This window comes from Girardinichthys multiradiatus, chromosome 2 (assembly GCF_021462225.1).
Source record: "Girardinichthys multiradiatus isolate DD_20200921_A chromosome 2, DD_fGirMul_XY1, whole genome shotgun sequence".
In the NCBI taxonomy this organism is placed as follows: Eukaryota; Metazoa; Chordata; class Actinopteri; order Cyprinodontiformes; family Goodeidae; genus Girardinichthys; species Girardinichthys multiradiatus.
Genome location: NC_061795.1, coordinates 9134237 through 9148179, shown reverse-complemented (window position 1 = coordinate 9148179; position 13943 = coordinate 9134237). Strand labels below are relative to the sequence as shown.

Below are 13943 nucleotides of genomic sequence, written 5' to 3'. Positions count from 1 at the left end.
TTTTTACTTTGTTGTATATTTATTTCAGTTAGGGTTTGAAGAAAAACAATTTATTTAGAAAGTACGGGGTTGGTAGAAACAGCTCGATTTAAAGCATTTCATTTTTTGAGCTCAAATTGTGTACAAGATGAAAAGAATATTTCAAAAGTTTAAAGACTATATCTTTCAAGGAAGGCGTATTAATCTGTTATTCACAACTTTTATATGGAGGTAAATCTGGGGCCAAATGATTTGTACATTGTAACTGAATTTGAAGTCACAGAGAGAAATGCCATAGGAGTTTTGTAACTAGAATTTTTGTCTGTCTATCACAATTACAAAACAACAGTTACATATCTTCAGACTCTTCAGTAAAACTACACAAATTGTATTCTGTGTCACATATCAAAAACCTCTTACATTCAGACTTTTGCTCCAATTGAAGCCTTGCCTGTTTACACGTTGTACCTCATTGACAATTCTCCCATCTTTAACTTTTCAATGCTGAGTCAGAGTTTCACAAGGCAATGACTAAATGAATTGCATCATTAAAGAATATCCTTGTGTTTTGGATCATTTATTGCAGAATGCCACATCTGCTTGAGAACTAGTAGATTTGCCATCTCTCAAGCAAGCTGGGACTTGTTTTTTAAATGTTGGGTTAATCAACAGAGATTGAGCCACGCCTTGATTTGGGCAGACGGCTCATCATAGTAAACAACATTCCAGTGTAATTTACGTCAAGTGTAGTCAAAGAACCTTGTCTTCATCATTTAGTTGGAAGTCTTCTCAAAGGAATCTTTGTGAGTCTGTTTGTCTCATTGGGCCTTTGGATCAAAATTAATTACCTGTTTTCTATCTTCCATCAAAGTCCTTTTATTTTGCTGGGTAAACACCAGAATCTGCAGGGTTTATGATAGATAAAGGAAAATAAATCGATGAGGTGACTGACTCTGAACAGCCAAAAGAAATTGTCAGTTTGTCTAGAAGAGGTATGTTCACTGTCCACCCCTACTAACCTGAAAGGGTTAGTTTTTAGGTCAGTATGTCATAAAGGAAGTATTCAACAACAGCGGATGAGTGTGGTTATGCCATAAATCTGCTGGTTTGCTGCACAATTGAACCCACTCAGCTCCTCTGATCATCAGTGCGATCTTTCTTGATGTGAGATGGACTTCACACCATGTGACTTTGTGTACGGAGAAACAAGGCATGCTTTATGGGAAGAGCAAAAGTGGGAGAGATAACATCCAAATGTTATTTACAGCTTAAGTATTTACAGCTGAAAGCAGATATGTATATATTTTTCTCGCTGTCTGACATTAAATCAGATTATACTTTTCCTTTTTTGGCTCAGTTAGGAATACCAAAATATTTCTATAAATCACTAAATAATTAGCTAGGATAAAACCTTTCCACAAAGTCAGAAGTTCCTCAAATTCCATTTTCCTAGTATTTGGTAGAATTTACTTCAAAACTATATGCCTTTACTTATATGTTTTGGCCCATTTCTCCTGACAGAACCAGTGTGATTGGCTCATGTTTTTTAGCAGCCCTACTAACATTTTTACTAGTTTTTACTAATTTTTAGAAACTTTTGAAAAAAAGTTTCCAGTTCTTTATGTTTCAATAAAACAGCACATTACAGGTTAGTTACAACAATCCAAAAAAAAAAAGATCTTTTTAGGTCATACCCAGTGCACATGAACCACTTTTTAGTGAGTCCCACAAACTGTCCCAATCAGTATCACTGTTGTCCTTCAAGATGTTGAGCATGTGTCCGCCATTAACTTTATCCAGTCATTTAACTTAGGACACTTCATGGTCTTCCAGTGACAATTAGAATTATCAGCTGAACTTGACTGCATTGTTTGATTAGGATCATATTGGAATCTATGTATTTGACTTAGAATCTGTCAGCATGATTGGACTGAATTGACTTTTTTCTTTTTGTAAAGTGTCTTGACACACCATGTGTTGTGAATTGATGCTATAGAAGTAAACTGAATTGAATTGAATAAACAAAAAAAATATTGAAAAGAATTTTACATTATTCTGGCATTTAGAAAATAGAAATCATTTTGGTAATCCTAACTGACCAACAACATGAAAATTTAGTCTGATTTAATGTCAGACAGTAAGGAAAAAAGGCTGTGTGACTTTTTATACATTGGATGGGAAAAATTTAGTTGCTGTTGTATCTGTGGATATTTCAAAATAAGAGCTGTTTTTACCTTTAGTGTCTAATAATTTTATCAAGGAATATAAAGAATGATTATAATACAGTTTAAAATCAGTACTACATGGATAACAAAAGGACCAAGTATGGTCAGAAGACCATCTGAGCCTGAAAAGATGCCGACTGTCTTTTCTCTGAAGAGTCACTCTAAACTCAGCTGTAGCTGTATACAGATTGGTATAGACACATCATACCATTTTATTTTTCTTGCCAGAAGGAAGTGTTGGTATCTAAATATGCTTTGAAGGTTCAAGAAGGTCCCGCTACCCAGAAATGAGCTCAGGTGTGTTCCTAGTGAGTGTGTATGTTTTTAATTTTTTTATTCACACACTTTTGGGCCCATCATTTGATCAAGCTATGCCTCATATTATGAGACCAGGGAACAAAAACCAGTGAGTATGATATGTACATTTTATAGAAAGTTTGGTTTTCACTTATTAAAGTGAAATGAGAGTTTCTCAGGTTCAGTGGTCAGTGCCTTTAAAGATAAAAATTTATAGAACGAGTCTCCTGTTACTTCTATGGATCCTTTTTGTTTTCAGTCAGGTACAGTTCTAAAGTAACATCAAGTTCTATAAAATCATTCCTGTTTATTTCAGCTATAGCCAGCAATGATAAGGTTGAATGCATGAAGTTCATTTTAACATCTGGAAAAAGCAATAACATGTTTACAAAATCTGTGTGCAATGAAAAATACTAAAAGAAAATTACTTACTTGTTTATTGTTCTTGGCATGCCCAGTTGAATTTAGGCAGGAAGCAAGTATGAGAAACATGGCTCCCAACCAAACCCACCAACTCTGTCCCAGCACCAAAAGCATGACCTGTCTACCCAGTCTGGTGCCAGTCTGTGGGGTACACCAGTAAAGGATATGGGTTCAGGGGCCCACCACAGTCGCCACTACTGCAGCACGCCACCCCAACCAAATACATACATATACAAAGGGTCTTTATATTTAAGACAATAGCAACAATAATATGTTTTAAGATAATCACCCAGAATAAGTTAACAGGTGTACAAGTCAGAGGTTCATGAAAGTAATTATTGACCCTTGGTGCAATGTGAACAGATCTCCGTGTCAGTTTTATATTTCTTTGAGTAAAAGGAGTATGTTGTGGATTTTCTTATCAAAGTGAGAGAGAAGACAACTCATTAACAAGAGAATGACCAGACTTTGTCTTTATAAGTTTATTGAAAGGCATACAGCGTTTGAAGACTCTGTCACTGAGCAATTCAATGAAGCAGAGCCCCCGAACAAAATTTACAAACAGTATTTATACCAGTATGTGGATGTTATCTCAACATAGAAGAGTCTTGAAATATGGCCCCCAGACCCCACCCCGGGCCAGAGGTAACAAAGTTATTTATGAGGGAACCCATCTACCATCCCTTGAGATACAACACTTCAGGGAGTGTTAACCATAAAACTCCTGATAATGAATTTAGAGCCCATCTCCTCTAGGGTAACAAAACACAGAGCGGAGAGAGGTAAAGGGAAGGGCAGAGCTTTAAAAGAATTTTCCACAACAAGTACTATGAAGGATTTTATATTGTACTAATTGTAAAGTTGTTTTAAGTGTAAATTTTTTTACCGATTTTAGACCGAACCACACAAACATTGTCAGATTAAAAGAAACAGTGGGATCAACATAATTAGTGTTTGAAATTCATATTTAAAAATCTGAAGCTGCCATTAGTGACCTTCACAGTTAAATGAAGGCTTTTGCATAGATTTCAGTTCTGTTTGTTGGATAATCATAATTGTACGAAAAACAAATTTTTATTCTGTCACTGTCAATAGTAGGTCAGGGGTCTTCAAGCAAGCAGCAGTGGCTGCAGCAGTTATTCACGACTGGAGAACAGTTGCAATTCTCTTTAGGCAACCAAAAAGGAAACATTTTGTGCACAACCGAATGGTCAGTTCCAGTTTCCCCTCTTCCAGACACTGGTTTTCATATCCACCCATCTTTGTTCACTCTCTCCAGATGCCAGTAACAGCAGCCATGAGTTGAGGGTTGGCTCCTTGAGTGAGAAAGAGAGGAAGGCTGTGCTTCCTCTGGCTGTCATTTCCTCCCTCACTCTGCTTGGCCTGTTTGTTCTCATTGGCATCTTCATTTACTGGAGGTCAGTACCACTGTCACGTCACACCTGGATGCTGCTTAGCAAACCTCATTACATTCGTGTCTCACACATGCAGCAGCCATCACTTAACATTCAAACATTCAAACAATATCTTGTAATGGCAGTCACATTATCGTGTGCCTTCACATTTATGGTGTCATCCCAATCTGAGAAAATTAGATGATTTAGTGATCCTGAATTTCAAGTGTTCACATTAATCTTTGCAATAAGCCTTGTTTCTGCTTTATCTCTAAAATCCTTTCAAATGTTGAGAATGTTAAGGCATCTCTGTAATGAGTAGTCTGTGAGATGTTTGATATTTGGAAGACTCTCAAGCTAATATATTGCCTCACAAATGTGTTCACACCTTATCCTGTTGTGTTTTAACCACAGATTTTATTGTTATCTTATTGAGATTTTATGCGACAAAGAGACAGACAGTGGAAAGAAACTGCTACATGATATTTGAACTTGTTTTACAAATCAAAACCTGAAAGGTGTGACCTGCACTTGTTTTCAGCCTACCTGAGTGAACACTTTGTGGAACCACCTTTCTCTGTAGGTAGATCCAAAAGTCTCTTGTGGTATGTCTGTATCAGCTTTGTACATCTGGAGCTGAGGGTTTTGCAACAATTTTCTTTGCAAAATAGATTAAGGTCAGACTGGATGGAAAGCGTCTGTGAACATAAATTTTTAAAACTTGCGAAGTTCTTTTATGAATTGAGGGCATGGTTATTTGTTTTCAAATGGATCTCCTTTGCCTTTATACTTGAAAAAGCTCTGCTTGACTGTAAATATGCTCTCTTTCAATCTCACACTTGTTCTTTGGTTCTTCCCATGAATAGATAATTTCTGCATATGCTTCTGGATTGTGATAACCCATTCCGTTCAAGCCAATATATTTAGTTGTATGTTTATAAAAACGTGCTTTTTTAAACTATTTTAGGGTAAGCTAAGAATTTCTCCTCTGGTTTCAGTATTTTAAACATACCAGAAGAGGGCAGCATAGGTTGTCTTTGACCATGGCTGACATGGACGAAAGGAATAGAATGAAAGAAATCCGTGACCAATCCTGATGCACCTACAGCATGTATGTCTGTTTTTATGTCATAAATGAATGAAGAGAATGTTTTTCTACCTACAGAACCATCCCAGTCTGAATGACGTAACATATCACCATCACTGAAACATAGAGTTAAATAAACAGAAACCACAGCTGAACCTCTGGAAGTACATTAAATTTGTTCAAGCTGGTCATTTGTATCTTACTTTTTTGTAATCTGTTTCCCAGTAAAATTAATAAATTTATTTTTAAATAATTATATATTTGATCATTTATATAAAATTGCAACACATATTTCCAAGCCAAGTCTTTTGCCTTGAGTTAGGTGTCATGACCGAAATAAACATTTTTTATCGTTTCGATGACATCTAGTTCACATTTAATGCTGTAGGTTATGATTCCAAACCTGTTGTGTTCCTCCTCAGGCCCAAATTATTACATGAACTTTTATTGATTATGTTTTAATCTATTAATTTTCATAAATGATTATGTCTTAATCTTTTAACATTTTTTCAAGCAGGCAAAAAAGTGCCAGGCTGCTTAATAAAATATATTCTATCTTATCTTGAATTATTTTGAAAATTTATTAAATGTAATATTTACCCTATTACACATATCCAGTCATATTCAATAAATTTGAATATGCATTTTGATGAAACTCGTTTGTCGGTTTAAAGTACCGTTTGAAAATAACCTTTAGGTAGTTATCAATCATACTTTTCATCAAGCCCACATTTCTGTAATAAAAATGTTTTTGTTTGAAAGAATTTTTTTTCAGCACTCGAGGCCTTTATTTTTGATAGAAGGCAGACAGGAAGGGCAAAGAGAGAGGGAGACATTCGGCAAAGGTCACCAGTTCCGGGACTTGAACCCGGGACGACCACTTCAAGGACTATAGCCTCTATATGTGGTCGCGTGCTAACCCCTAGACCACCAGCACCACACCCAATAAAAATGTTTTTATTGGTCTGATATTATAGTCTAAACTTAAATGACATGCTTTCATTAGCTATTAGAAAATCATCATAATTAACAGGTCTGTGTGGAATTATTCTATGTGTTTCACTTAATGATGAAGTTACTGAAATAAATTAACTTGCTATTGCTATTTTGTCTTTGTAATGAAGTTCACACCTGTTTATCCCTGTCTACATAATATCCACCCCCTTATTTTGTATTGTACTGAATGGGGTTTAGGTTTTCTTCTCACTCTGAGCTGGAGAATTATTAAAAATATTGGGAAACGACTTTCTAAATCCACATTTAAAACCCTTGTTCTCAGTTCCTAATCGTGCAGATGTTCATGTTTAAGGTATAAATTACAACATAATGAGCGAGGCACAGTGTAGGAAGTTAATAAATGAGTGTTAAACTACTGAACTGAATGGAACAGGAAGTGTATTTATTTAGATATTTTCAGCAGGATGTGTTCTTGTAATGTTGCTACTAATTTAGCAGCGAGAAAATATCAGAGGTAAGTTACCTTTATTGGTTTCCTAAATGATCCAAAGACTTTCACTACAGCGTTCAGTTAGAGAGACATTAATGTGGTCATTATTATGAAGCTACAGCTAACATTGTTAGGAGCCATTAACTTCCCACAATAATCCAACAACATTACTGGCTAATAAGTAAGTGCATCGTTTCACAATAAAACAAGCGCAGCAGTTGCAGTCTGTAGCTCATACATCGACTTCCTTTCACTCTTCACTACATAAAGAGATACAAACTGTTGCTAAAACTTGTGGCTAAGACCACAAGTCAGTTAAGTTTAAAATCTTTAGGGCACAAGTTTAAGTCGAGTCTGAAGACTTTTATTTTATTATTTTACTTAAATTTGACTTGAATCAGAGTCTCAAACTGGAGTAATATTTAATGGTGGAATATTAACCAAACAAAAAATAGTAAATTCAGTTCAATTCAGTTTATTTATATAGCGCCAATTCACAGCACGTGTTGTCTCAAGGCACTTAACAAAAGTCAGATAACATACATTCCAATTAATCCTAACCATTGAACAGTGCAGTCAGATTCAGTTCTTTAATAAAATTGGATAAAAAGTTTTTCTATCTAAGGAAACCCAGCAGATTGCATCGAATCAGAGATTAGTAGTAGTCATTCCTCCTGGATGATGAAAAACACCCTTTTAACAGGAAGAAATCTCCAGCAGAACCAGGCCCAGTGTGAGCGGCCATCTGCCACGACCGACTGGGGGTTTGAGAGAACAGAGCAGAGACACACAAAGAATACAGAAGCACTGGTCCAGGAGTACTTTGTATGGGAAGGAAAAGTAAATGTTAGAACAGATAAATTCTGAGCCAGTTTTCAAGGTGAGAGTCTGAAAGAGAGCACATAGAGTTAGTCACAGTAGAAGCTCAGTCAATTGCTATATCTAGGAGAGAGAAAAGGTTTATAAAGATTATAAAGATCTGTGGGACATCTTGTTCTAAGGATTTGTAAGTGTGGAGAAAATACAACTATTATTTTTTTCCTGCAACAATTTAAATTGAGCCCATCTCTAAACAGGACACCAACAATTTTGTCAGCATCAGCACCGCAACTTCTGGAAACACTGGCACCACGAGCTTCGGGCTCAGTCTGCAGATCTACTTCTGTCTGTCCTTCAAATGTGTCGAGAAAAGTGCTGACCAGGCTCCTCCAGTTTTCTTTCTGCCATCTTTTCTTGTACTGACTTTTCCACAGGCTTAAAAAGGGGTTAAAGTGTGCATCAGTTAGCAGACAGTGCAAAACAAGAACCTACTTCCTGAGTGGAATATAACAAAATAACATTTCTTTTAACCATATTTATGTGATCATTTGGGGCCTAAATCAAAATTTAATGATGAATTTAAATAAACGTAAGCTTTGCTGATGGAGTAACAGTATTTTGAAGATCTAGTCAGGAACATAGCAGCAGCATCTTGTACAGACTGCAACTGGTCTAAGGAGGTTTTGGTAAGAAATGTGTAGAGCGCATTACAATAATCCAAATGAGACGAAACAAAAGAATGAATTAAGATTTCCATCTATGGGCGAGAAACAATAGGACTAAACATGGCAATGTTTCATAAATGGTAGAAACAGGACTGAACCATAGATGGACATGATTTCCATGTGTCAGGCCTGAGACAAAGGTTTTCCCAAGGTTTGGAACAGAAGATTTTGCCAAATAACCAAGAGGCCCAAAGATCTGTTTTTTCTTCATTTAATTGAGGAAAACGTTCAGTCATCCAGCTTTTAACTGACTACAGACATTTTATTAAAATATGCAATTTCACAACTTCATTTGGAAGAAAGGAAGTATACGGCTGGATATCATCTGCATAGCAATGATAGGAAATATCCTTAAAAGATGACAAAGTGGGACCATGAGGGAGCAGATAAAGTAAAAACAACAGTAGTCCTGTGGAACACCAAATTAAGCAGGACAAGAATGAGATCTGTAAATAGATGTAGCCAAATAGATGCAAATACGAGGACAACCATTTTAAAGCAGGACCTGAAACACCAACCCAACACCTCAGCCCATTTAGAAGGGTTGGATAGTCAACAGCATCAAAAGCTGAGGTCAGGTCAATCATAAGCAGCATAGAACATTTACCTGCATCACTCTACATTAAAATATCATTACAGACTCAAAGAAGAGCTGTTTCAGTTGAGTGGTATTTATGAAAACGTAACTGAAAGCGATACATAAAGCTGTACTAATCAAGAGCAGCAGTTAACTGCCTGACAAACTTGTAGTCTTAGCCAGAAGAGGAAACTTTGAGATGGGTCTGTGGATAGGGGTGGCTCGTGTAATTGCCATAACCGTCCTGTGGTATAAAATCCTTGTGTGGGACATTTATGTGCCCTTCAGATTCAGAAAAACATTCTATTCAGATGTGTTTGGATTTAGAGGTTCCACTCTATGTCATGATGAGGTTTCCATTCATAGGTTGAGTTCTCAGCAGATTCTTATGATCAAATATTGTCTGAACTATTGATACATTACCTTATTCGAAGGTCATATTTTATTGGATTGTGTAAGGGTTTAAACAAGATAGTCCTCTCCTAAATAAAAAATGTGTGCACTTGATTTGAAAGAAAAATTCTTCCATAAACCCAAAATTTTCTTTATTCTTTGGAATTCTTAATCTCTTCCAACACGGGCTAAACATTTCTTTTAAATTATGCTCAGTGCTTTTATTCCTGTGGGTCAATGCTCTGACAAACAGTCGTTGTGTCTGTAGCCATCGGATTTTTGAGCTGCCAGTGAATGTGAATGTTTGTCACCACTCTTACTTCTAAATGTTTTGATTTGTTGGCATTAACAAATGATGCCTTTTATAATTTCACAAACACACACAAGATGAACTTGGAGAAAATAACATTTTTTTCTGACCAACTCAGACTGTGAAATAACCATCTTTAAAAATCTCATCTGATATGCTGTCAGGCGGTGTTTAACACTTTTAGCCAGTTTTTTTCACTGACTGTACAGTTTCAAGTGATTTTCCGTTGCTGCATCAGAGACTTAACTTGTTGTTCTTGTTTTTCACTCTGCTTGTTGTTGTATATCAAAGATTTGAGCCGTGCTAAGCCGGTAATAATCTGAGGAGCAGGGGGATTAATCCTTGCTAAGGGATGTTTCTCAGCTGCAGCAATTTGAGCATCCACTCAGCTATGTCTAGAGAGGCTTGCTGGATAGAAAATGACATCTGCTTGATTATGTTGGGTCCAGGGAGTCGTGTTTTTGTCAAGAAGCCAAACCTACACTAATCCTGATGCATTCGGCTCCTTCATTGCTCCTTTGTTACAACACAGTGCTCATTTGGAGTCATTCAGTTTTATATGACATTAACTGTATTGCCAATGTTACAGCGCTGCAAATGACCTGAAAGAAAATGCAAAGCCAAAATATAAAAATAAAGGTTTACTGCCGGAATTAATTTAAAGGTATATAAAAATGAATAATTTGTGTTTTTGGGCTGCACGGTGGCGCAGTTGGTAGCACTGTTGCATTGCAGCAAGAAGGTCCTGGGTTCAATTCCCAGCCAGGGGTCTTACTGCATGGAGTTTGCATGTTCTCCCCGTGCATGCGTGGGTTCTCACCAGGTACTCTGGCTTCCTCCCACAGTCCAAAGACATGCCTGTTAGGTTAATTGGTTTCTCTAAATTGCCCTTAGGTGTATGAATGAGTGTGGGCATGGTTGTATGTGTGTTGCCCAGCGATGGACTGGCGATCTGTCCTGGGTGTACCCTGCCTCTTGCCCATAGACTGCTGGAGATAGGCACCAGCTCCCCCTCGACCCACTATGGAATAAGCGGTAGAAAATGACTGACTGATTTGTGTTTTTACTGTCAAACAGATTCTACTTTAAGTAAAACTCTTATCACAATGCCTCCACGTGGGGTCTCATGCTACCAGTAGTGACACTGACCCTGGTCAAATGCAAAACTGCTGAAAAGCAGCTTAGGAAAATGTGGAGGAAAATTCTGTAGCCTTCACCTACAAAATCATTTCTGTTTTTGGGGTCATCTCATTGTTGCCCCTTTGGTGCAACTGTTGTTAATTTCATTAACACCTTAACAGCTGACACTGATTAACAACCCACTTTACTACTACTGGTCGGGGATCTAGGGTAGCGCATCAGATCTCAGTGGTTGATTGGTGCAGGGGCAGGCATTTCGGTTTCCCCAGGATTATTCGGATTTTTGGATTTCAGTTCATGGTTTCGGTACCCAGTCCGCTGGATGGATGGACTCCCGGGTTCCAGCAGGGAGAGGTCCGCTGAACAGTGTGGGCAGCTACTGGGGGAGTGGCTTTGCATTGGTGGAGGGGCTGGCTAGCTGACTCGGATCAATATTTGCTGCTGGGGTGGGACATGTGGGAGAGGTATGTTCTACCAACGCGTCTGGGTTCGTGGTGTGGGGTTGGTGGTGTGTCCTCCGCTGCCTCTTCCTGCAGCTCTGGCCCCCGAGCTCTGGCCCCAAGCGAGGAAGCAGTCAGGTGGGTGTGGAGGTGGAGTGCGTCTTGTCCCAGTGCTCTGGCTGTGGGTGGGTTTTGCTTGGCCTAGAGCGATTGGTCGGCCCGGCTGTTGTGGTCACATGTTTATTTTTATGTTTTCCTTTCTCTGATGTGGACTGGCCTTTTTCTGTCTGGGGCTGCTGCTGTTGGGCTGGCTCCATAAAGTGCTGGTCAACTCGATGGAGTCTGCTCTGTTTTGCTTGTGTGTGGTAGCTGGGGTATCATTGTGCAGAGCCCTTGTTTTGCCATCGCAGCGTGTGGCGTGTTGGGGGTGGGATGCCATGGAGGCTCCCCCCATCAAATGTGGGGCCTGTTTTCCCCCCTTCACACTCCCATGGCAGTGGCTGGTGCCTCTGCCGGCGGAAGTGTTGTTCGTTCTCTCAAACACCCAGTCTGTCATGGCAGGTGGCTACTCACACTGAGCCTGGTTCTGCTGGAGGTTTCTTCCTGTTAAAAGGGAGTTTTTCTTCTCCACTGTCGCTACATGCATACTCAGTATGAGGGATTGCTGCAAAGTCAACGCCAGTGACTGTCCACTGTCTCTACATTCTCGTCCAGGAGGAGGGAATGCTGCAAGTCACTGACTCGATGCAATCTGCTGGGTATCCTTAGACAGAAAAACCTTTTATCCAATTTGAATAAATAACTAAATCTGACTGCACTGTTGAATGATTAGGATTAATTGGAATGTATGTACCTGACTGTTGTGAAGTGCCTTGAGACAACATGTGTTGTGAATTGGCGCTATATAAATAAACTGAATTGAATTGAATTGAATTTCATTGAATTGAATTGAATTGGTGTCCGGGGTTTGGTGCTGGAGTGTGTACCAAATCACTATCGGTGGCTACGTGGCGGGGCCTGGGCCTCCTGGCTCTTTCGGGCCTGTGCTGTGGGTGGTATGCTCCTGGGTTTCAGGGTCTATGGCTGAATCTGTTCCGGCGTAGCCAGCCCCTGACAGAGCCTGTTGGTTTCTGCAATGCGGCTGCTTTGTGGTTCCTCCTGGGGGCTTTCCTCCGCTCTTCTTTGTGTCTCCGATCTCTTCTATGTCGTCCTCTGGTCCTGCGGGCAGGTCTGTGGTTTCCGAAACCCGCTTTTGAATATTCTTATGGAGAGACCTTATATGCACAGCCGTGCTCACACATACACTCACATGTGTTTGGATTCTGGTGTTTAAAGATACACAGATATAGTCTATATTGATCTGCGGTTGGCACTAAGTACATCTTCTATTTATTAATACTGCGTTCTTTTCTGTAAGGTTGTTGTTATATATGAATTTGTTGTTTATCCCTGTGTTTTTATTCTCTCTTGCTCCGTCTCTTTCTGCAAGTGTCTTCTATTGACTTTATCTTTTCTCTCTCTCCTCGATTCTTATCCCCTTCTCTCCCTTTTTGCCACACCTCTCTCCCTTTCTTTCTTCTTTATTCTCTTTCATTTTTGTCTCTGTGTCCATTGCATCTGAATTAATTCCAAAGCAGTTTCCAAAGCCGTTTATATATATATATATATATATATATATATATATATATATATATATATATATATATATATATATGGGCTTCTTCTTGGCACTCAGACAACAATTGTGAGTGCTACTCTGCCAGAGAGAACATGTTAAATGAGGGAAAGAAATTAAAGAAAACCAACTAGGCGTAACTGCAAGGATGCTGCTTTTCACTTTGAACAACTCAAAGTTCGTTGCTTGAATAATACCATCATCATTATTTACTGCTTCGTAAGTCTCTGTGTATTTTTATATCTTTTTGATTTCTTTCAAACTTTTTTTAATTCTTGTTCTGCTTTCAATGAACAAAATATCAGTGGTTGAAGTCCAAAAATCTAAATTTAAAAATTGATGTCCACATTCTAATGGTTTACTGTCTGTTTTAACTTACGGTGTAACATTATCTTGTATATTAATGCCATAATTATTCTTGTAAATTAAAGTCTGTCAAAGCACTCTCGAGTTTCTGTCAGCATGTGGCCATGTAGCAGTTTCTACCTAAAAAATAATTTGGTCTCAAACTGTGGACCTCTCAAATAGTAACCCACAGCCAGCATACTTCACTTTATGCAGTGTATCAGTCATGCTTTTATTATCATTCACATGAATGCCACAGAGATATTCTGTCAGCACTGCATCTCGCTATTATAGGCATTTTGGTCAAAGAGGTACTACTGATGTATGAGAGGCCGGTAGTTATTACAATATTCTGTATAGTACCATTACTACGGTCCAAACATGTTATTTTTCCACAACTGATAAAAGGATGAAATTAAAGTATTAAATCAATTGAAGCTGTCTTTGACTTGCAGTTTATGCTTTTAAGCATTTCTGCATAATTTATACACAATTTTGTAGACCTTATAAATATATGATATATAACATTTTTAGTCTAAGACCATTTTAAATTCATCTTTGTTTAAACAGAAGAAAGATATATAGATTTGTAATTAACGTGTTTGAATGAGGTCTACGTGTAGCTTCAACATTAAAAGGTCAATTGCTCAGTGAGCACCCTGATGAA

At 38.2% G+C, this 13943-nt stretch overlaps 1 protein-coding gene across 9 annotated transcripts in view; it reads left to right on the top strand.

Moving 5' to 3' along the window:
* Positions 1-13943, top strand: part of ptprz1a (protein tyrosine phosphatase receptor type Z1a) — a 191532-nt gene that overhangs the window by 122997 nt on the left and 54592 nt on the right. For all 9 annotated transcript variants that reach the window (XM_047388581.1, XM_047388629.1, XM_047388611.1 and 6 more), the window contains one exon: positions 4204-4342. In XM_047388581.1, the coding sequence (XP_047244537.1) occupies positions 4204-4342 (139 nt within the window). The remainder of the gene's footprint in view (positions 1-4203; positions 4343-13943) is intronic.